Source organism: Pipistrellus kuhlii, unplaced genomic scaffold (genome assembly GCF_014108245.1).
Source record: "Pipistrellus kuhlii isolate mPipKuh1 unplaced genomic scaffold, mPipKuh1.p scaffold_m20_p_9, whole genome shotgun sequence".
In the NCBI taxonomy this organism is placed as follows: Eukaryota; Metazoa; Chordata; class Mammalia; order Chiroptera; family Vespertilionidae; genus Pipistrellus; species Pipistrellus kuhlii.
Window position 1 is genome coordinate 40,703,941 of NW_023425595.1, and position 23,011 is coordinate 40,726,951.

General features: G+C 38.1%; 1 protein-coding gene across 20 annotated transcripts in view; it reads right to left on the minus strand.

The window, feature by feature from the left end:
- The window catches only part of DLG2 (discs large MAGUK scaffold protein 2), a 1,831,272-nt gene that overhangs the window by 25,373 nt on the left and 1,782,888 nt on the right, over nucleotides 1–23,011 (minus strand). For 12 of the 20 annotated variants that reach the window (XM_036427307.2, XM_036427310.2, XM_045577834.1 and 9 more), the window contains one exon: nucleotides 3,683–3,782. In XM_036427307.2, coding sequence (XP_036283200.1) covers nucleotides 3,683–3,782 — 100 coding nt within the window. Of the gene's footprint in view, nucleotides 1–2,818; nucleotides 2,865–3,682; nucleotides 3,783–23,011 lie in introns of all 20 variants that reach the window. The other 8 variants (XM_045577835.1, XM_036427314.2, XM_036427324.2 and 5 more) reach the window with 1 other exon arrangement.

A 23,011-nucleotide genomic window follows, 5' to 3' on the forward strand; every position in this document is an offset into this window, starting at 1 on the left:
TGGCAGTTTTCTGCAGGCTTTTGGTTCTCGATTTTAGCCTCTAGGTATTTTGTAGGAATATTGCATTTCAAATTGCCAATTGATCCCTGGAGTCCTTTGAATTTTATTTCTGTTTACATACTTTCCTAAATAAATTCTCAGGTTGAAAAGGGATTGTAGGAAATCTTCTCTGCTTCAGAGAGTGAATAGAAAATCTGGGAGGAAGAAATGAGTCACTGAAAAATGATTCATGAATTAGTTACTAGTTTCTGGAAGGATGAAACTGGCAGGAGTTCAGTGAGCTGATACCAAGCAGGTCCAGCAATGTTTCAAATTCATGTTGAATGACTTGCTTATACAGTGATATTTAATTTAAAAATTTTTTACCTCACATAACAGGGATGCTAAAGCCAGAATTAGAGCTTTTATTTCCAAAATCATACCCTTCATTTGTACTGTGTATTAAATTATAGAAGATAAATTCATCAGCTTATTGACTGCTTTGCATATCAGTTAAATGAAGAATATGTGACTATTTGATTTCTGAAGCTTATTAATAATAACTTTAGCTTTTTTAAAAATAACTTTAGCTTTTTAAGTAGTGATAACTATTAGACATTTTTAGAAAAAGGAGAATACATAACTAATCTATATCAAATACTTTTAAGCACATTTTTACCATTAGAGAATAATGTTATGGAAAAGAATACATAACATTATTCTCTAATGGTAAATATGTGCTTAAAAGTATTTGATATAGATTCTTGTCAATTGAATGGATTCGTTTTATTTAGCTTTCCAAGGTATAAATGACAAATAAAATTGTAATACCTTTAAAGTACATAATGAATTATACATATATAAATACCATGAGATGATTCCTCTGAGTTATTTAGCACATCCAGGATGGATTAGTTTGAGCATGAAGTGAATAAAAAATTGAAGTATAGGTTAAAGTCACGTGAATCATTTCTTTCTATTGATGTATGACCAGCACTGTATCAGTAATTTAGGCAGCGCAGAGGGCACTAGGGAAAGCAGTGTGGACAGATCAGTTTCTTTTACTGAAAAAAGCCAGGGCATACACCCAACAATGGCTTATCTTAATGTACATGATTATTTTAAGTACTTTGAATTGGGAAAAAGTCTTTTTTTTTTTTTTTTTTTTTTTTTTTTTTTTTACTAAGCTCATTTATCTCCTGCCTATTTTATTCTTTTTGTTTACCTGCTTTTTACTTCTAAAATAAGTTAGAATGAAACTACACTATCTATTGAGAAATTTAGGACCATGCAGTGTTTTAATAATCTCAGCATCGAGACACTGTATAACAGGATTTTTGTAGGTAAAAGGAAATGAAAAATGTGTTCCAGCTAAAGTCCAAATTATGGCTAACAAAAGCATTAATTGGCAAACAATGCTACTGAAATCTGTTCAGTCTTTTAGAGTAAGAAAACATTTGCACATTCTAGATTTAAAAGGGCATTCCTCATATTTTTGACACTGTAGCAACTACTAATTAGTGATGTTCATTTATTAGCAATACATTGAAATGTCTTCCTCCCCTTGCCCCCCCACAATGGAAAATTTAGAAACTCTCTCCGGTGGTACTTGATGCTATCCAGATAATGTTAAAATTAATATTTGAATTTCAGCTATTAATTCAAGAAAAGTTTCATGACCTGTTCCCTATAGAGATTCAAAGATAAAGTTTTCATCTTTAAGGAGATCAGTAGTTTATTCTTGATCAGGTTTTGTTTTCTATATGTGTAACTAAAAAAGAAAAAGAATCCAAAGTAACAATTTGAAGGATGAAGGGTATTATTAGGCAGGGTTATAGAAACAGCTCTTGAAAACAAAGTTCAGCTCAATGCTATTTTGTTTTATACAAATGAAATGATCAGCTTCTAAAAATATTGCTTATAGCTATTAAATTAAAACAAAAACGAACAAAAATTAAACATGTGATATAGTTGCAAAAGACACAAAACTCTGTTCTTATTTCACTGGTGCCTACACAATGAGGTTAGTACAAAAGAAAGAAAAATCATAGCATACTGTATTAATATACAAGATTATTTGTTATTGCTCAGTGCAGTGAGACACAGATAAAGGCATTAATAACAAAATGATTTATAGGTTTAATATATTTAGTTTTCCACTATAAAATGAAGACCTTCTATGTAACACAGCTAATACGTCACTGATAGAACAACATATTAACACATATCTAAAACTTTTATCATACAAACATTTCAAGCAGGACCACTGAAAGTCAGAAAAAGAAGCAACGTTAATAACAAAGAATTAGTCATGGAAGATCAAATAGCTTAATATATACATTTTGAGAATGCATGTTCCTTTGGACTATAAAATAGCTCCTTTACCAATAACCAAGTACAATCCAATTATCAAATTTGGCAAGGCCTAGGTGAAAAGGCAGAAGGGGACATACAGTACATTTCTGCCTTCTTGTTCTAGAACATTTAGCTTGCCCTTTCCCTCAACATGGCTCCTTGCTCTCTGGGAGGAATTAGCCTGCAGAGCAAGGGATGCCATAGTTGGCAGCAGGACCATGTTGGTCATATCACACGGTCAGAAAGGGAAGGTGTGAATCGCAACAGGAGTTACAGTGCCTGACACACTTGGCTTTTCAATGCTGACATGCAGAACAGAACGGTTGGAAGTTACTTCGTAGGAGCATTCACAGCTACGTAACAAATAAAACTCGTTTCTTGTGCATGCTAGGAGTGGAAGGCCCTCAAGTAAAGGAACAAAAGCCAAACTCAAAAGGAAGGGGCAAGAAAAGGAAAGTTACAGTGACCATTCCTGGGAACTTACTCAGAGTCTTTGTTCCATAACCGTCGTCACCTAATCCGGGGATGTCCTGCATGGAAGTCCCCAGAGAGAGCAATGAGAGAGGAAGAACAGCCACGGAAGAGGAAGGAAGAAGTCAGTGGAGTTGAAATGGATACTACCATGACAGACCGCGTTGCCTAAGCAATCTGGATCCCAATCTCTCTCATTTGGAAACAGCTTTCGCCCCAAACTCCCTGGGCTGAGATGCAAGAATTTGTAAAACTCAAAAGGTTTAAGCAGATGATTGTTACAAAAAATAGATTCAGTGGATGACATTTTTGCCCATTGTCCACATTGCCCCAAAAATACACCACTGAGAGCAATGATTCACTCCACCTTTCATGACCAATTCTTAAATTTCATCCTCACCAATACAAGCTCACTGCTCAGAAGGAGTTTAGTATTCATTAACAGTGAAAGAGTGAACAAATGCTTGTTATCAATATAGGGAATTTAATCCCTTTCAATTAGCTAGCATCCCAAAAAATGCATGTGGCAATAGGATCCAATATTTCTGTCCAGAATAGAATTCATCTCCAGCCCTAGAGAGTTGCATGATAGAAAAGGCAAACCAGACCCAGTCCTGAGCACAGATAAGTGCTCTCTGGAAGCGAAGTCTCAGCTTCCTGAAGTCCCTCTCCAATGCCTCCTGCAAAGAAAAGCCACCCCAAGGGAAGGATCCAGACTGCAGCCAAACACTGGTCACAGTAGTAAGCCCTGACCTGCCTGCCTGCCGTGTTTGTTTGCCTAGGCGTGTGGCGTGGGGGAGCCTACATCATGCGTGTTGCCGGTGAAGGATTTTTTCTCTCGTGTTGCAGGTGACATTCTCTTTGAGAATCTACTTACGTTCAGGATCACTGGTTTCCTGCTCACTCTGCTCCTTGTTCTTGTAGAATGGGAATTTTCGTGAAAAGATGAAGCTCTTTTTACGCTTGTCATTGAATGACTGTGAAGGAGAAAAGGCATGGGGCAAAAACAGGGGACGTCTAATTGTTGTCACACTCATGCTGACAAAACAACTAGTTTGTAAAAGCAGAGAGAGCTGTAGTGACGCAAGTGGATAGTCTAAGGGGGTGCCAGCGGGTCCCTGAAGGCAGATTTTACTTTCAAGGAGTGTAAATTCTGAGTGATGACACATTGAAAAAGTTGTGTCCTAATTAAAAAACTGGTTATAGCTAAATGATTATAGACTATTGAATTGGCAGCAGAAGACCTAGAGTCTCTGTCCAGCTCTATAACTTGGCAATCCATCACCTTAGACTGAATCTCTTTGAACCTCAGTATCTTCTTCATCAACATAATGCGGATGAGAGAAGCTCTTAAGTTGTGAGATTCATGTAAGGCAATGGAAATGCAAACTGCTATACAAATGTTATCTTTATCATTATTATCATTGGTAGAAAAGATTTTATTAGGACACTAGAGACATAGCTGTCTAGATGTCTTTTTAAATAACTTGAATTTGAATTACTTTAACTTAGATTTAATTAAAACCACACAGAAAAGTATATAGATTTATGACATATAATAATCATAGCTGTTTTGCACACAGGTAAATAATTACAGTATAACGTTTTCACTCATAAGTGATTTTAAAGATAATTAAGCCCAAGCCTTCACTGTAGACAGGAGGGCCAGAGGCACAGAGAGGTTGAGTCTCTTGCCAATATCACAGAGTTAGCTGGTGATGCAGTCAACCCAAATTTGTTAAAATTGTTGCTAAAGTTATCAACTTGATATTCACTCAAGCAAGGGAGCTATCACAGCTACTTATCTATATTCTGATATGATAAAAAAATCATTGAAGAAAGGCTGTCCTTCAAAATGTAAGCCACTCTAGTAGCTTAAATGAGGTTGGATTAAAAATAATAATTTATACCTGTACTAGAACTTATTTATTCAGGTGACTATCTTGCTTGCCTAGAAGACTCCTTGAAGATTTTTCATTTATTCCCATCGTTGCTATTATGTAAATGCTTTCTGGGGTTCTTCTTTGGGAAATGGGATCACAGTCATTTTATAAGCTATAATCCATACAAGCAAACTTCTTAGTAAGTTCACTGATTTATAAAAATATGTTTTGCCAGCTTGACTGCCATTCTTACTTGACTGATGTGGCTCTGAGGGTCACTCTCCAAGGAACATGACATATTACCATATAGATATTGCAGGGAATGTAATAGACTCTGAGGGTAATTCAACAAGGAGTGTTCTATATCAGTCTTCTCAATGGCAGCTGGCGGGAATAAACCTACGTAGAGCCAGCAAGGCGACTGCCTGGAAGAAAAGCACTTGTTTATATGCATGTATTTGGGTCCATTGGTATGAGTCAATTTGGGTCTCTACAGATTTGGAGCTTGAGAAAATGGTGTAAATAACTTCTTTTCCTTGTATATTCATGCATTTCTACATTAACATCCATTTTGGTTGTCATGTTCATTTAGGAATCCTGAAAGTACTAAAATGTTGGTGCTGTCAGTGAGTCATTCATTACTTTTTCAGTTACTAGAAACTTTCACTAAAGTCGGAGGAACTTAATTTTATGTATCATTAAGAAGGCTTGAAGAAAAACATTAAATTAAATATTTAGTAATTTTTGAAATTAAGGGACATATTTTATACTCAATATTTTAGAACTAGAAACATTCTCAGGGGACAAAAAGAAGTATCACTTCAGAATTTATTACTCTGCTGACAGCACTTAGGTTCAATATGGTTTTATCTTAATTTGTAATTGAGAATTGGTGTCTAAAGACAAGGCTGGGAACTACCTCACCCGCCCCCCAATTTTTTCAGCTAAAAAATGGCAAGTTCTTAAAGGAACATTAAATATTCTTGCATCACTCCAGTTTCATGCCACTTTTACATTTCAAGCATATTTAAACTTCAGTGACTGAAAATAAAAGAAAAAAAATATCATGTAAGAATTAATGACACGTGACATTGCAAGATATGTTAGACATTTAACTTCAACATTATGGATGACTTGTCATGCAAAAAAAAAAAATTACAAATTTTCATGCAAATACAAAACAATGCCAAGACGAGTAAAGCCTGGGGTTAAAATGTAGACACAGATGGACAATGAAGGAAGCCTTGAGAGACAATATGGGGCCACGTGCAAACCACATCACTTAAAGTATCTCACGGGGTCAAAGGAAAATGAACATGTGCTGCCTGTGATTAATTCTTTTATCTTTTCAAAGCAGGGGCTGTAATGTGTTAACATTTCCCAAGTATCAAAATGTTGTGTATCATGAGTCATCTGATTGGGACGTAATATTTAACACCACACTTGTAAAAGAACAGAGAATACATAACAATTCCTCAAAAATAAAATCATCTATCATAATCTTATTACCCAAAGCCATTTTGTGTTGGAGTTAAAGAAATGGAATCTTTGGTGGTTACATTTATGGACACAAAATCAAATCACAACTTTAGTTCACACAGGTTTAAGAGCCATACATTTAGGGTCTTATTTCAACATTTCAACTGTAAGAGGTTATATGTGGTTTATGATGTTCTACTACTATTTTTTATTAGACATGTTCAATGCCATTATATAAGCTTTTTGTTGCTGTTAGATTTTCTTTAAATTTAGAAAAGGAAAATCTTTTATACCAGTGTTAGGTGAGAATAATAAATTACACTTTTACTAGTTACAGAACATATAGCTCTAAAGCAATTTAAGGCTGGTTTACAGCACTGTCAGTCATACCTGATCAAGGTAAATTTTTTCTTTCTACATTACAGTATCTTAAATCTCCATCCATTACTTTCATGGCAGAAAACTTTTTTGAATAGAGATTTTAAAAATACCAAACACATGTGGCAAATTGGCATATCTAAGAATTCCATTTTGGAATTTGAGCTGAACTATTGAGTTCTTATGAACAAAAGTGATAAAACAACAGCAGCTAGTGTTTATTGAGCAACTGTTATGTGCCAGCGTTGGTTGTAAAGCTCTACATGTGCTAACCTCCACACTAACTTTACGAGGTTGGTACCATCATTATTCTCATATTACAAGAGGAAACTGAAGTTTATAAATCTTCTGTTACTTGCCCAGAGTCACACAATGAGCAGTGAAGTCAGGATCTGAATTTGCCAATATTTGTTGTTCTTATGAGAAAAATGAGGTTCTGTAACTGGAGCCTGTTTCAAGTTTATATTTAATATCATTTGTCTTTATATTTAAAAGCTTTTGTCTTTCATAAGTGATAACATAATCTGTCATCATTCCCACAGCTTCCTTGCTTGGCAATTTAAAAAAAAAAAAAATCCATTGGATGCTATTGCTTCAATAATATCTTTGTGGTTTACCTGCTACAATTTTTGAATACCCATTTATGTTTTTCAGAGCGCTATCCTTTGTACTCATTCTTATGATAATATATAAAAAAACTATTTCAATGGGATAAGCTATGAACAGGATTGAAGGTAGGGAATTATGAGAGTGGGAAGTGACAACTAGTGGTTAGGGTGTTTACTTTAGGGGAGATAAAATGTTTTAAAACTAGATTGTAATGATAGGTGCAAAACCCTATGCATATACTAAAAACAATGAGTTGTGTACTTTAAGTGGGTTAATTGTACACTGTTTGAATTATGTCTCAATAAAGCTATTAAAAGAATCCCCAAACAAAATGGAACCCCTCTGCCAAACTCTACACCATGGGATGAGAGGAAACACAGCATGTTTTCAATTTTATTTGGTGTAAATATTTTTTTATCTTTAATTGAATGAGAGGAACCCCCTCCCCCAACTCTTGCAATCAATCCGATACACATGTCTTGTTTATCTGATTCTGTTGTGTCTCCGTGAAATGAATACCTTTCATGTTGTGACAGACATGAGAACACCTGTACCAGGACTCGGCATATTACATCACTGTCACTCAAGAAGAAATTTCTGAATTGTTAAGTCAATGGCATAAAATTGCCCAGCCTGACCCCAAGATATAATGGCTCACAAACTGGCTTAAGATAAAATACACACTCACAAACAACAAAAGGAAACAAAACCAAAAACTTCAAATTGATACTTTTCCCACTCAAATCCCATTTCTTAAAGACTTGTGAGTGAATTGACATACTTTAATCCTTCCCATCCAGAAAACTTTCTAACTCTGGGTATGTTTCAGTTTTCTTCTACCTTAACCGAGAGATCCAATTTAGCATCACCAAACAGTGGAAAAACTTCACACCATGTGCCTCCTGATGGGAAGTACCGAGAACACACACAATATAATTTATATAGTATTCCTACCAAAGATGCATGAGTTGCATCTAACTATGGAGAAATAATCAGGCAAATTAAAATTAAGAAACCACTCTCAAGATATCACAATGTCATAAGAAATATAAAAAGCTAAAGAACCATTCTAGATTAAAGGGGGTTAAGGACATAGGACAAATGGAATGCGATGTGTGGTTCTGGATTGAATTCTGTTACAGTGGAAAACTACTCAGCAATAACAAGAACTGAATTACTGATACACACAACAACATGGATGAATTTGAAAAGCATTATACTAAGAGATAGAAGGCATACACAAAAGCACATTTATGTACGATTCCAATTATAAGAAGGTCTGGAAGAGACAAAACTAAGCTATGGTGGTAGAAATCAAATCGGTGATTGAGGAGTTGAGAACTAAGTCATCCTTCAATGACACCTCCAAAAAACATTCTAGCTTACCGTTTTCTCCTAAATGTTATCTTCCATATCTCTATTTGGGGGGTGGCAGTTATAGAAACCTTTTCCCCTTTGTCCATCTTTTTATTTTTAAAATATATTTTATTGATTTTAGAGAGGAAGGGAGAGATAGAAACATCAATGAGAGAGAATCATTGATCAGCTGCCTCTTGCACGCCCCTACTGGGGATTGAGCCCACAACCCAAGCATGTGCCCTTGGCCAGAATTGAACCTGGGACCTTTCAGTCCACAGGCTAATGCTCTATCCATTGAGTCAAACCATCTAGGGCCCCTTTGTCCATCTTGTGGACACTGAAACATCTTAAAGGTTAAGCTCTGGTGTTCTGCGTAAGGCTGTCACAGTGAGTACACTCATTTTTAAACATATTTCTTTCCTACCACACTTTGATCTCAGAGCAGGTACCACATCACATTCATTTCTGTATCATTAAGTTCTAGAGCATGGTAGATACTCAATAATTATTTACCAAATAAATGTATGAACCAAAGCGAGGATTGATGATTTCTATTGGAAATATTGGGATAAACTTGGGGGAAAAAAGAAAAAGGAAGGAGGGTAGGAAGGAATAATGAACATCTGTAGAAAATGGGGGGGAATAATGAAGAATAAGAACCATAGCCAAAGGAGTAATATTTTTAAATTGCATATCTCCGCAGTTGTTATCTCTCAGAATTTGTTTTTCTTATATGAATTTTATCTCATAATTCTATCCTCACTGATCTGATTTAGTTTTAGTTGCCATTTATTACTAGTAATAAAAATGTTGCACTCAGTTATTGCTGTATGTATTTTTGTACAGTACATATCACATTTTCAGCTCTCTGGTCCATATTTGAATAGAAAAAGTGAAAAGATTTTAGTGGTATTTATAACTTTGAAGAAATCTACCATTTAATTTTCTTTTTCTAACTCTTTGCCTTCTAATGTTTACTGCTTTTCTTAACTAAAAAGGTTAGTTTGGGCCCTAGCCAGTTTGGCCCAGTGGACAGAGCATTGGCCTTCGGACCAAAAGGGCACGTACCTTGGTTTCGGGTTTCTCCTCAGCCCTCCCTGGTCAGGGCTTGTGTAGGAGGCAACCAATCAATGTCTTTCTCTCACATCGATGTTTCTCTGTCTTTCCCTCTCCCACTCTCTCTAAAAATCAATGGAAAAATATCCTTGGGTGAGGATTAACAACAACAACAACAACAACAACAACAAAAGATTAGTTTGTTAAAAATACTTTTTCTATTTTTTAGAGAAAAATTATTTTTTCTACTAACAGAAGCATGCCTTTTTAAGAGAAAATTTGTAAGAAATAGAATTACTGAGAAACAAATCACCTTTAGTAATATTTTTTGTGTTTTAAAAAATTTATTCTATTTAAACTTCCTTGTATTATATAATCTAAGGGATTTAAAATTCTGAGTTGTTTTTATTTACTATTAAAACACGCAGCAAAGTATCATGGGAAAGGCCTTTGGAATTCAGCTGTATAACCTTAAGAATGTTGTTTAATCTCTGAGCCTCAGTTGTGAGTATTTAAATGTGATAATGTATAAAAAGCAGGTATCACAGTGCCTGACACTTAGTAAAGCTTAATAAAAAGGAGAATTATTTTGATGGTAACAGAGCACTTTCCCATATCATAAGACAGTCTTTGGAATCATCAGCTTTAACAAATGCATAATAATGGAATGAAATAAACAATAAAAATATTTTGGAAAATCCCCAAATATGTGAAAATTAAAAACAAAACAAAAAACCACTTTTAAAATGAACCAAGGGATCAAACGAGAAATTTTAAGGGAAATAGTAAAAATTTTTAGATGAATAAGAATAAAGACAAAAGACTGGGAATCCAAGATGGCTGCTCAGGTAGACACCTAGCCACAGCCGCACACAACAATTTCAATAAAATAGAACTAAAATATAAAATGGACATTACCCAGAACTACAGGAAAGTCGACTGACTGGAAATTCCACAACGAGAAGCAAGGAGAAAACCAGAAGGAAGCGCAGAGGAGCTGGAAAAGCCTAAGGTACGGAGAAACGTGCGGCGCGCAGAGAGGACAGAGCCGGAGAGGAGGGAGGCCGAGTGCCTTGCTGGCGTTCCCTAGTGGGAAGGAGATAAAACTCCGACTGTGCTGGGCCCCCGACTGCTCTAAACCCCAGTTTTAGGCCAGACCCCGGGGACCCAGGCTCATCCATAGGGAGCTGGGCTGCAAGGCGGAACCCCGGGGAAGTGGCGAAAGGAGGTCCCGGAGGTGCGCACACGGGATTGCCCTGGCAGGAAGGAGACTGGGGCTCCAGACTGCTCTGAACGCCACCTCCAACTCCACTTCCAACTGAACTGAACCCCAATACCGGGCTCATTGTGGGAGAACATAGACTGTTTGGCAGCAGGCGAAAATCGAGGGCACCTATCTCTCAGAGGCGCTTTGCAGTGAGTACTGAAGGACCCTGGGGATTACTGAGACCGCATAGGGCGGGGCTGACGGAAGCCAAGGCTGTAGGCTCCACCCTGAAACCCCGCCCCATCTGTAGCTGCGAAATGTGACAACAAAATAGATCACAAATGAAAGAAATGGAGGACAAAAAGCGACTGGATATAGTTCAAATCTACGCTTATAAAGTTTTTCAAGAATTTCCTAGAAAAGATGGATAAGACCTATGAGGATATGAAAAGAGATCAACTAGAATTAATAAGGAATCAACAAGAAATGATAAGGGATCAACAAGAAATGATAAGAGATCAACAAGAAATGATAAGGGATCAACAAGAAATAAAGAATACATTGTCTGAAATAAAAAATATTTTACAGAGTCCTAAAAACAGAATGGAAGATTGCAAGAATCAAGTCAAAGAGTTGGAACATAAAGAGCCAGATGACACTTCTCCACAGAAGCTAGAAGGCAAGAGAATCCAGAAAATTGAAGATAATGTAAGAAACCTCTGGGACAACTTCAAGAGAACCAACATCAGAATTATGGGGGTCCCAGAAGATGAGAGAGAGCAAGATATCGAAAACATACTGAAAGAAATAGTGACAGAAAACTTTCCCCACCTGGTGAAAGAATTAGGCTTACAAGTACAGGAAGCACACAGAACTCCAAACAAAAGGAATCCAAAGAGGACCACACCAAGACAAATCATAATTAAAATTCCAAGAGCAAAAGACAAAGAGAGACTATTAAAAGAAGCAAGAGCAAAGAAGGTAGTTACCTATAAAGGAGCACCTATATGATTGTCAGCTGATTTCTCAACAGAAACCATGCAGGCCAGACGGGAATGGCAAGAAATATTCAAGGTGATGAATAGTAAGAACCTACAGCCAAAGATAATCTATCCAGCAAAGCTATCACTCAGAATCGAAGGTCAGATAAAGAGCTTCACTAATAAAAAAAAAGCTAAAGGAGTTCATCACCACCAAACCAGAATTATATGAATTGCTGAAGGGGGTTCTTTCAGAAGAGAAAGTAAATAAAGATAAAAATTATGAACAACAAATACGTAACTATCAACAAGTGAATCTAAAAACCAAGGAAATTTTAAAAAAATCTGATGAACAATATTAACTGTTGAATATAATAGAATCAGAGGTATGGAAAGGGAGTGAACTGACGATTCTTGGGGAAAAGGGGAGAGGGGGTTGTGGGAAGAGACTGAACATAAACTGTGCACCTATGGATGAGGACAATGGGGAGTGGGGAAAGGGCAGAGGGTGGGGTGGGAACCTGGTGGAGGAGAGCAATGGTGTGGGGGGGAAGGAACATTTGTAATAATATGAACAATAAAAATTTATTAAAAAAAAAAAAGAATAAAGACAAAAGATACCAAAATTTGTGAGATACAGCTAAGGCAGTAGTGAGAGGGAAATTTATAGGTGTAAAATGCCTATATAAAAAAAGGTGTAAAATCAATAATCTAACCCTCTACCTGAAGACACTGAAAAAAGCAGACAAAACTAAAACTAAAACAAGCAGTAAAACACAATAATAAAGATTAGATCAGATATTAATAAATTGAAGAGAAAAACAGAAAAATCAAGAAAACCAAAAGTTGGTTTTTTGCAAAGATTATTAAAATCCTACAGCTGGTAAACAATTAGCTAGACTAAGAGAAAAAAAGGAAAGTTGTTACTAATTTTAGGGATAAAAGATATTTTTACTGATTTTATATAAATAAAAGAATTATAAGGGGATACTATGAACCTTATAATTTGAGTATCAATCAATTAGATATTTTAGATGAAATGGATAAGTTCTTAGGAAAAAACCCCACAAACTACCAAAACTGATTCAAGAAGAAATAGAACTCTGAATATACCTATGATATAAGAAAGAAATTGAATTAGTAACTTAAATAATTATTCACAAAGAAAAGCCCAAGTGGCTTTACTAGACATTTAAAAAAGAATACAAATACTTTACTACAAACTCATCCAAAACACGGAAAAGGGAACATTTCCTAACTTATTCTATGAGGCTATCATTACCACATACCAAAACTAGAAAATACACCACAAGAAAAGATTACCAACCAATATATCTTATAAATATAATGACAACTTAAGTGGATTTACCACAGTTAACTTAAATATTCCTATATGCTCTACACTTCAGTAGTTTTCTATTTTTAATTACTCTATGTTGTAATGACTAACATTTTCTGCATTTCAAATAAATTACTTAGGATAGATTTGTAGAATTTGAATTAGAGTTAAGAATTGTGAATAGTTAAAAAATTTTGATAAGTTGTCAAATTGTTTTCAAAATGATCTGTACTAGTTGATATTTCCACCAACAGCTATTTATTCTTAATTTATAATTGGTCTCAAGGATGTGTCCTGACTACTTTTTTTCTCCTTCTGACAAGTCTTACACTTTCCTAATTACTGGATAGAATGTAAGCCTTCTATGAAAAGCATTATTTAAAGCAGCAGTAGGAATGTCCAGCCTGCGGGCTATATAAGGTCAGTGTAATCCCTTACCTGGCATTAGGTGTGAGTTAATTAAATGTTTGATGAAATATGGAAGGCTAATTTTTAAGTTGGTAATTTTGTATGGCCCAAATAATCCTTGGCAGTAAAGGTCCCCTACCCCTGATGAAGTCTGTTAGCCAAGAGCAAGATTTATTTAATCAGGTTAATCAAGATATATCCTACACCTGGAAGATTAAGTTCTGGTTTTTCACTGTCAAATTCTCTGCTTGAAGGCTTTTCCAAGAGAGATTACTTGTCATAAAAGTATAAACTTACAAAACCTTTACGTTAAAACTGAAGCTATAAGACAATTAAAAAATTATGAGAGGGGCCGAAACCTGTTTGGCTCAGTGGTAGAGCGTCGGTCTGCAAACTGAAAGGTCCCAGGTCCGATTCTGGTCAAGGGCATGTACATTGGTTGCGGGCACATCCCTGGTAGGGGTTGTGAAAGAGGCAGCTGGTTGATGTTTCTCTCTCATCGACGTTTCTAGCTCTCTATCTCTCTGCCTTCCTCTCTGTAAAAAACTCAATAAAATATATTTTAAAAAATTATGATAGGGGAGAACCATGATGGTGCTGTAGGTAACAGCTTGTACTCACTGCCTCCCAAAACCACATCAAAATCACAACTAAAATACAGAACAACCATCATTCAGAACCACCTGACAGCTGGCTGAATGGAAGTCCTAGAGAAGTAAAGAAGAAAGCACACTGAAACTGTTAGGAGGGGTGGAGGCCTGTAATGGGCTGGCCCAGCATCCTTTTTTTTTTTTTTAAATAGGGAGGGACACGTCTCTGCAGAGACCACCTGAAAGGAGCTAGGGGTCCAAGCCCCACACCAGACCCCCAGCCAGGGTACTAGAGCTGGGAAGAGAAGTCACTATAACTACTGGCGATAAAAACCAGCGGGGATTGTTGCTGAGGGTCATAGAGGCTGCTGGAGACTAAGGTGTTTTGTTTTTTTGTTTTTTTTTTTAAGGGCTGGGCATGAACTTACTTGGACTCCATTCCTTCGAGCTCCAGCACCTGATGCAGCTCTGGGAGACCCAAACACATCCGGGGAGGAACTGGACCGCCTGGCATCATTGAGGCAGGAACTCAGGGGTGGCTTTCTCCCACACTGGGTTGCTCTCAAGGGTCATTGTTCTTGAGCTGGCACCTGCCCTGTCCCAGGGCTGACTGGCAGCCATATCAGTGTGGCCCACACTCTTTGCTCACCCTGGTGATTCCTTGAGATCCCACCCCATCCAATTTGAAGCTCCTCCCAAGCTGTTTGCAGCAGCTTTTCCATATGAATGGCCCAGGCTTCAGACTTCACTAAAATCTCTCAAACAAGCTGAAGCTGGTGACCTCATGCTCCAAACCTATCAATAAAAGGCCCAAGACCTAGCACTACACCAGCACCTGCTGCATTGCTTCACAGCTGAGCCTTGCCTCCTGCACAGCAGATCTCCCACTGTAGCTGCAGCTGGTCCTCACAGCCAATTGGCCTGGAGGTTAATTCCTCCCAGAGTGGCCAACAGCAGTTAAGACTAAACTACAAGACTGTGCACAGAGCACACACAGGGGCCCACCTACAGCCCAGCTCAGATGACTGGGGTGGTGGAGCCACTGGACCCTACAGGACACTTACTACACCTACTATACAATTCCAGAAGACCTATCAGCTCTAATACATAGAAACAAACACAAGGAAGCAGCCCAAATGTGGAGACAAATAGACATACCAGAAATGAAAGAAATAGAACCAAGCAAACTACTGGATACAGAACTCAAAACCATGCTTAGAAAGGGACTCTAGGGACTTGGTGAGACTTTCAAGGATCTTAGTGATAATATCAAAGGCATGAAAAGGACCTGTCAGAAATTAAGTATACACCACTGAAATAAAGAACATTTTACAGGTATTCAACAGAAGAGTAGAGGATTCTGAGAATCAAATGATTTGGAATATGAGGAAGCAAAAAAAGAAGAAAAAAAAATCAATAGCAAAAAGAAAAAAATAACTTAAACAAATAGTGTAAGGAGACACTATCTTCCCCTACCTGGTGAAAGAAATAGACTTACAAGTCCAGGAAGCACAGAGAGTCCCAAACAAGAGGAACCCAAAGAGGCTCACACCGAGATAGATCATAATTAAAACGCCAAAGGTTAAAGAGAGAATCTTAAAAGCAGCGAGAGAAAAGAAGTGAGTTGCTTACAAGGGAGCACCCATATGACTGTCAGCTGATTTCTCAACAGAAATTGCAGGCCAGAAGGGAGTGGCAAGAAATATTCAAAGTGATGAATAGTAAGGACCTACAAGCAAGATTACCCAGCAAAACTATCATTTAGAATTGAGGGTCAGATAAGGAGCCTCACAAATAAGAAAAAGCTAAAGGACTTGTATTCTCTAAATGGCCTGAAGATTTTTTCAAACTTGCTCCTGATTTTTCTAATTTTTCTAATGAGAAAATGGGGAGGGAGGATGCTATCATTTTGGAGAGAGGGCTTTGGCAGGCTGCAATTAGGACGCATCTAATATTTGTTAAAGGTCATCTCAATGTCTTCATTTCTAAAGTTAATGATTTTTATGTCTTCCTTTCCTTTTTTTTTTTTTAACTCATAAACTCTGGGGAGCACCTTAAAGACAGGCTCCCTCCCCCTCCTCCACACTTTGAGTTTGTAAATGTTTAAAAATATGTTTTATTGATTTTAGAAAGAGAACAGGAGAGGGAGAGAGAGAGAGAGTAACGTCAATGAGAAACATCAACATTGATTGGCTGCCTCTGCATGTCCCTGCTGGAGATCAAGCTCACAACCCCAGCATGTGCCCTGACTGGGAACTGAACTGTGACTTCCTGGTTCATATAAATCGACACTCAACCACTGACCCACACTGGCTGGGCCTTTCTTTTTCTTTTAATTGTGATTTTTACAATTCAAAGGTTCTTGTCAATGCCTAAGGGCAAGATGTGACTGACAGCATACAACTGACAGCAGCAGATACCAGCAGGAGAAGCTCTGGGCCTCACAGATGTAAGTCCAACCAGCTTATAAGTGCTGGGCAAGAAGAATGCCTTTCTAGAGCCAGAAGAGTCAACGAAGGTCCACAGGCGGCTAAGAATCAGATGAGAAGATTGGGGGAATAGGGGTTCCAGTGTGACATGGGCAAGCCATCTTACATCTCATGCCTGTTTCTCCGTCGGTAAAACAAGGTGCTTAGACTAGCTGGTCACGGACGTTTCTTTTATTCTATCATTCTTAAATTCTGAAATCTCTTTCAAGGTCAGTTTTTAAAAATGCCCCCTCTTCCTATTTAGCATTTTCTAAATGCATTGATAATTGAGAGAGTTCTTTTATATCTACGTTTTTTTCCCTCCAAAATCCAGAATTTGACAAAATAGTTGATAATATCTAAACCTTAATGAAATCCCATCTAAATGATCTTTAATGAATCTTAATTGAATATCCACCAGGTTAGGCTTCTTGGACTCTTCTAGTCCTCTCCCACCTCATTCCTCACAGTTACCCAGTTTGAGATTTAAAATTTCCTCATTGCCTTATTGATGTTAGCTGTTTTTCTTTGTTTCATCTTCAGCCTACCTCTGTACCAGCATCTTGTCTTAAAATTTTTTTTTCCACTTCCCATGGTGCCCTAGAGTAACGCATGGGGCAAAATTGGTAACACATACTTGATAATCATAGTTATTATTATGATTATGCATTTTTACACTAATATTTGTTAAAGGCTTACCCATGTAGCAGGTGATTTTCTAAATGATTTACCTAAGTGCTCTGCACATACCATAATCTCTTATTTAGTAGATTCAAACCATGTCCACATTTTATACATTAGAAAATGAGGGGTCCTCAAACTTTTTAAAGTGGGGGCCAGATCACGGTCCCTCAGAGAGCTGGAGGGCCGGACTATATGAACTACTAATTCCTACTGTAACACCTCGGCTGCGCTCACTGCCCAAAAAACCTGGCGGGCCGGATCAGACTCCTCTGCGGGCCGCATGTGGCCCGAGGGCCGTAGTTTGAAGACGCCTGAGAGAGTTTGAATCACTTGCTCAGGGTTTACACAGTGACTAGTCATGAGCCAGGTTTCACACACAAGCATTTACCTCCAGAGTTGAGTTCCTAACCACTACACAACACTGCCTTTTCTGTGATTGCTTGCAAAGACTCCAAGTATGCATATCCTTCTGCTTTCAGCATATAGCCACAATAACCGTGGCTTAGAATTTCTCCAGGCAAATTACTTTCTGTGGAATTTTATACTTTTTTTTTTCTGACACATGATCTCTGTTGCTTTCTTTTCAAAAATCCAAACAAGATTTCTGTGACAGGTCTCCTAGGGGCTATAAGATTAAATGCTTTCCACTATTATGAAGTAATATGCTAATCTGCAGGAAGTATGTCACTCCTCAATTTCATTTCTTCATTCCCAGGAATTTCAGTTCTTTAGCAACTTTCCCAAGGTAATCCCTCTCCTCTTTGGTAACCCCTCAGGCCAGTCTTCACTGGCTGGTCCTACATACCTCCCTGAAGGTGATGCAACCCCCATGAGGCCAGCAGGGAAGCTATAAGCTGATTAACCTTTGTGAGGAAAAGACCCTCTCTCAAATCCAGATATGGATTTACACCAATGGAAAGTAACAGAATGTTCAACATTACCATTTCCACTGCTGTCTCTCCAAGCACTTAAAAAATATATATATTTTTTTATTGATTTCAGAGAGAAAGGAAGAGGGAAAGAGAGAAACATGGATGATGAGAGAGAACCATTGATTGTCTGCCTCCTGCATGCCCCCTACTGGGAATCGAGTATATAATTTGGGCATGTGCCCCGACAACTCCAGGTTCATAGGTCAACCTTCAAACACTGAGCAACCTTGCAACTGGGCTTTGAGCACCTCTGGAGCTACACACCTCTCTTGGAACTTCTCCTGACAGAAGCCTTTTCTAACTATGCCAGGCCCCTCTACCCGAGGCAGTTATGTCCATTTATTCATGCACCAAATAAATACTGAGCTTATGCATGATCCAAGTGCTATGCTGGGAGCTGGAGCTACAATAAATTCTAAAGCACCTCACATCTCAGTGACAGAGAGAGATTCCTAATTTACCAGAACAATGTGACAGTGTGTGCAATGAAGGCAGAGTAAGTGCTGCTATGGAAGGGTGCAAGAGGTGAAATGTAAACCAGATAGTAAAGGCTAGATCATCATTCAAGTGAAATAACGAGATTGAGAGGGAAGTTATTCCACCAGCAAAAGGAGTTAGGCAGAGATTTTGACTATTCTCTGATAACTCAGTGTGTCTTTTCTCCAATTAGAATGTAAACTCATTTATTGAGCTGCTTCTATGTGCTATTGTCGGTATACATCTTGCTAATTATGCCTTTGTATCCTCCCCACAATTCCATCACACACACTCACACACACTCAGACATCTCTGTCTACATTAACACACATATACAAATAAGGAAACTGAGGTTGAGAGAGGTAACATCATTTCCCAGCTGATAAATGGCAGAAATAGATTCAAACTCAGTTCTCAGACTCTGTAGCCCCCATTTCAACCCTTTTTGTATGTACTTTTCTGGGGCTGAGAAGAGAGCAGTTGCCTAAGCATGCTGCCTGAGGAGAGAATTGGTTGACAGATAGTTGTCCAGGTAGGGACCCATGCTATGTCCTATTGTAGGCAGGAAGGAAGGGACCATGACTTTATTTCACAATCTGGGTTGTTCAAATGAAGGCAGGTGATGGTACTGGGCGAGGCCAGCATCACTGTACTCCCAGGTATTTGTGAAGTGAGGTGTGTGCACAGGGAAGAGAGAAGAGCCCAGGCCTGGGGTCAGACAGGCCCAGGCAGGCACACTGCTTCTCTGCTGCACATGTTTTCTTTCTGAGAGTCTTCCTTGCTAATATGTTTGATCACTGGCCGTGTGGAGCTAATTATGTAACCTTTTCTAGAATTTACTTCCTTATATGTACCATCTACATAATAAAAACCCAGTGGTCATAACGCCATAATGACCATAGACTGGTCACCAGGAGGCTGCGTGTGAGGCGAGACATGTGCGAGTGGGCAGGGCCGCGTGATTTCACATGCTGGGCTTCTTGTGAATTTAATAATTATCATCATCATCTGAAATAAAAAAGCCTTTTCATTTTATTTCTTTCTTTGTGTCCTACTTTCTATGTACATTCTCAGGGAAGCTTCTTTGATCCATTTTCCATCCCATTTCCAGACTGAAATGGGAGCTCATCTCCTTTTATATCTACTGGCGTGACACTATCATTATTATTCCCCCCACATTTTTTGGTTGTTACTCAGTAATACTATCTATCTATCTATCTATCTATCTATCTATCTATCTATCTATCATCTTTACCCTTTAATCTCCTACACCCATTTCTTCCACCCATTCTGGCAATCACCAATCTGTTATTTGAATCTATGAGGGTTTTTTTTTTTTTTTAAAGATTCTACATACTGTATATAGAGATCATATGTATTTGCCTTTCTCTGACTTATTTCACTCAGCATACTGCCCTCAAGGTTCATCCATGTTGTTGCAAATGGCAAGATTTCATTACTTTTTTTTATGATTAATAATATGACTAGTGTGTGTGTGTGTGTGTGTGTGTGTGTGTGTAATAATATCCCATTATTACACACACACACACACACACACACACACACATTATATATATATATAATTATTTTTATCCATTCATCCACCAATGGATACTTAGGTTGTTTTCATATCTTGGCTATTGTAGATAATGCTGCCATAAATATGGGACACATACATCTTTTTGAGTCAATGTTTTTATTTTCTTTGAATTAATACCTAGACATGGAATTGCTAGATCATAAAGTAGTCCTATTTTTAATTTTCTGAGGCACTGCCATACTGTTTTCCACAGTGGCTGCACCAATTTACAATCTCGCCAGCAGAGCACAAGGGTTACCTTTTCCCCACATCCTCACCAACACTTGTGATTTTTTATCTTTTGATAACCATTCTAACAGATTTGAGGTGATGTCTCATTGTGGTTTTAATTTGCATCATCACCATCACTACCACTGGTAATACATTATCATCATCATCATCACTGATAATACATGCTTTGCTTCTGGGGCAGACAATAAGCAAATATTCAGACTATGCATGCTATGGAAACTCAGCAGAGACTCTTGTCTATATGAGCTTATGAAAGTCACTATCCCTTCCTGTGCATCAGCTTCCTCTTCTGTAACCAGGGAAATAAATGAGATGACATAGGAAGTCCTTTATGCCATGAAAACCTTTCCAGTGCCTCCCTCTGGTTATACCCTCCTCATCCTCCCTCCCTCAGCTGTGAGGAGAGGTGCTCAGCCTCACTCTCTTGGATGATGACTCAGTTTCTTGACTTGACAGTTTGAGTTTTGTCTCCCACTGTCTGTCAACTCCATACCTAAAGCACAAGAGGTCACCTGCAATATTTGGAATAGTTGATGGCAAACCAGTAAGTACAATAATAAATAGTACTCTCTAAAGTTGTGCCTGATTGAATAATTCTCACCTCATGCTTGAATGGAAGGAGGAATTACTTACAAATGGATGCAAATCCATTACAGGGAGACTGCTGGACCTTCAGCCAATAGCCTCATTTGAGCCCCTAGGATGAGTCACAGGAATTAGGACTCTCACTGGGAGTTCAGTCACATGGCCGGTGAGTGGAGAGGTGGTTTCTGCCTTGAGCACTTTGGTCTAGCTCACACCGTGCCTTCCACCTACACATTTCTTCCAAGGAGCATTTCATATGATATTCACTAGTGGACTATGTTTTCAAAGACAAGCAGAGCCCATACGAGGAGTAGATAATAATTCTAGAGAGAATGTGAGCGGCCCCAGGATGTCTCAATGGTTCATTTTTTGGGGGAGAGAAAAATCAAACATGATTTGCTAAACTTCAAATAGTAGCTGATACAAGTGCAGATTTTCACTTGGCTAGGACTTGAATTCCTGTCGGATTTTAGAGTGCAGAGATAAAGACCGTGAAAACACATCCACATACCTCATGGAAATGGAAACAACTTCAAAACCCCCACCACTTCCTTTTAAGAACAATTCCTCTCTTTCCCTCTCCCTCCCTCCTGCACCTTTATACACTTTTCTGTTCATGTTCCTGTCACAGCCCAGCAGGTTTATTGTTTCTGTACAAGACACCAGGGATCACTTTAGCGAGTCTGTCACTGTAACTTCAACTATCACTTTAAAGCTATAGAAAATGGCCCTAACTGGTTTGGCTCAGTGGATCGAGTGTCAGCCTTTAAACTGAAGGATCCCGGGTTCAATTCATCAATGTTTCTCTCTGTCTCTCCCCATCCTTTCCACTCTTTCTAAAAAATCAATTGGAAAAAATATCCTTGGGTGAGGATTAACAAAACAACCACCACCACAACAAAACGATAAAAAATGCTTCTTGTGCCTGAGGAAGAATACCCCACCCCAGTATCCACCAGAAACTTTGCAATCATCCTTGGTCCCTTATTTGTGCATTTCTGTCACCTTTTTTCAATCCCTGCTGCTACTGTCCTTGTTCAACGGGAGGAAATTTTGCATTTTGTTTTGGCATAGAATTCACCATAGAATCCATGTGACAACTGCAGTCCACTTGTGAGAGAATGAACTAGAATCACTTAGCACAATGTCTAGGAAATAGCATCTAATAAACAATGTACTGCTCTTTACCCATTCCCAACCCCCATTTAGGCACCAAAGAGTCCATATTCTAGTAGAAGATAGTACATTTGACAGCAATATCCATTACTGGAAGATTCCAAAGGAATGGGGTACTAATATGTCCATCATAGGCTATTATAGTGCTAAATGCAACCAGGCCGGTAAGAGCTTAGTCATACTAAGTGCTCAAAACATTATTATTTTTATTCCACTAATATTTATTGTGTTTTTTTTTCTCAAATATTTTACTCAGTGGCTCCAAAGACAAAGTGTCATTTAAAAATTGAAAATTAATAGGGTGGTGAAGGCCTGGGGCAGGGGATGGTGGTGGGCTACAAAGGGTCAATGGAGGAAAAAGGAAGCATATGTAATACTTTCAACCATAAAGATTTAGTAAAAAATAAAATAAAATATAATTTATTGAGGCTAAAAAAATAAGTCTATCAAGTAAAAAAATTTTGAAAATTAGAAAGGGTACAAATGAAAGAAAGTTACCCTCTCTGAGAAGAGGAACTTCCAAAGCTCACTTTCTCGAGGTGACCCTTGCTGAATGGTATGGGATGGGTTTCAGCCCCCAAGTATGTCCCCTCTGTATCAATGCAGCTGTAATAAAAATTGGGAGCACAAAGCCAGGAGCTCACAGTTGAAGCAAATCATTATGGCACTGTGTAATAATTGTTGCAATGGAACCACGTAAATAAGCCGTAGGGGCACCGAAGAGGGAGCAAGGGCCGCTGGGAAAGCTGGAGAAGGTTCAGAGGC